The 1,779-nt window shown below is 42.7% G+C and overlaps 1 protein-coding gene across 1 annotated transcript in view; it reads left to right on the plus strand.

The window, feature by feature from the left end:
* LOC104992408 (butyrophilin-like protein 2) overlaps positions 1 to 1,779 on the plus strand; it is a gene marked incomplete at its 3' end in the record, with an annotated part of 21,786 nt that overhangs the window by 16,352 nt on the left and 3,655 nt on the right. The window contains 1 exon segment of the mRNA XM_010845272.1: positions 476 to 823. Coding sequence (XP_010843574.1) covers positions 476 to 823 — 348 coding nt within the window.

A 1,779-nucleotide genomic window follows, 5' to 3' on the forward strand; every position in this document is an offset into this window, starting at 1 on the left:
AGTGAGTGATACCATCCAACTGTCTCATCCTCTGTGAAATTACTACCTATAAAATAAATCACTGTAAAATAAGCCACTAACTAATAAAGTTTTCAATTAGAAAATCAGTTTACACTTTAACTTATTTGAGAATAAAAGGAATGTAGAGGTGGTAGTTGTTAATCTTAAAGATGAAGAAATTGAGATTGCAAATCAATTTCTCGAGAATAATGGGTTTCTCTCCAAATCACACAGCTGGTAAGTGATTGATTCAGCACTCATACTCAGGTTTTTGAACTACATGCTATTTTCAGTACACAAGATTGTCTCTGTAACCACCAAACATACATACCATAATGCTGGATTTCTTTAAAACATTGTAAATAAAACCTTCCCTCATCCAGGTGCCTCTGTTTTGATAGAGTAGACATCCCAAAGCAATCGTATTGCTCCTCCAGGTGGCATCTCCCGATTCCTCTGTGTCACTCTTTTGTAGATGACTTTAGAGTGACGGGTTCTGTCCATCCTATCCTGGCCATGGTTGGGGAAGATGCCCTCCTCACCTGTCAGCTCCTTCCCAAGAGGACCGCAATGCACATGGAGGTGAGGTGGTACCGCTTGGAGCCCAGAACTCCTGTGTTTTTGTATTGGGATGGAGATGAGGTAATGGAGATACAGATGGAGGAGTACAGAGGCCGGGTAGAGTGGGTAGAAGATGGCATCAATGAGGGAAGCGTGGCTCTAAAGATTCACAGCCTCTGGCCATCCGATCATGGGCAGTACTGGTTCCGTGTCAAAGATGACAACTACCTTGCAGAAACAAGCCTGCTACTCCAAGTAGCCAGTGAGTATCTGGGGAAAGACACAGGCTCTCAGAAGAGGAAGTATATTAACTTGCATTAAGCTCATTTCCAGTTGAACAATTCTCTTTTAGTCATGGAGGCAATTGCTGATGTCCAGTCTTCTGATTCATTTGGAGGCAAGTGGTTCTGTAGGCATTATGCTTTTATGGAGATTATGGATACTAGTGTTCAGTGAAATTGGGGCTCACAGACGATTTGGAGACATACCCATTGTGAGTGGCAAGGATCTGCATGATGCTTTTGTGTTAGCAAAGTAGGAAGGGGTTGGAAGAAATAAATTGCACTGTAAGAAAGGATCGCTCTGTGGAAAAACAAATATCTGAAAGTAATCGATCATATGGTTCCCTGGCAGGAGTAACTACTTCATGTGCTAAAGAGAAAATTGCTGTTGTCATTTAGTCACTAAGTTGTGTGTGACTCTTTTGTGACCTCGTGGACTGTAGCTTGCCAGGTTCCTCTGCCCATGGGATTTCCCAGACAAGAATACTGGAGTGGGTTGCCATTTCCTTCTCCAGGGGATCTTCCCAGCCTAGGCATTGAACCCACATCTCCTGTATTGGCAGGCAGATTTACCTTTACCACTGAGCCACCAGGGAAGCCCAGAAGAAAAAATTAGGCAAATCCATTTACCTTATCAGGAAAATTGTTCTAAGGAGAATTTAACCTCTCTAGCTGATGCTGCTCTCTTCTTTGCTCCCCTACGAGGTTGATCTCCAACACCTTCTTTTTCTCAACACCTATGTGTGATTATTACTGTTATTAAGTTCAAGTTGACTCAAGATGGATGAAAAGAATCCACAAACTTCTGAGATATGGAGTTGGGAGGGCCCGTACCAAGGCATTTCACTTTCAGGGACATCTGAAAAGAAACCATGCATTTCTAAGGCTCTGGGTGAAGAAAATCGGTCTCTGTTCTCAGCAAGTGGTAGAGACAAAA

This window comes from Bison bison, unplaced genomic scaffold (assembly GCF_000754665.1).
Source record: "Bison bison bison isolate TAMUID 2011002044 unplaced genomic scaffold, Bison_UMD1.0 scf7180017864214, whole genome shotgun sequence".
Taxonomy (NCBI): domain Eukaryota; kingdom Metazoa; phylum Chordata; class Mammalia; order Artiodactyla; family Bovidae; genus Bison; species Bison bison.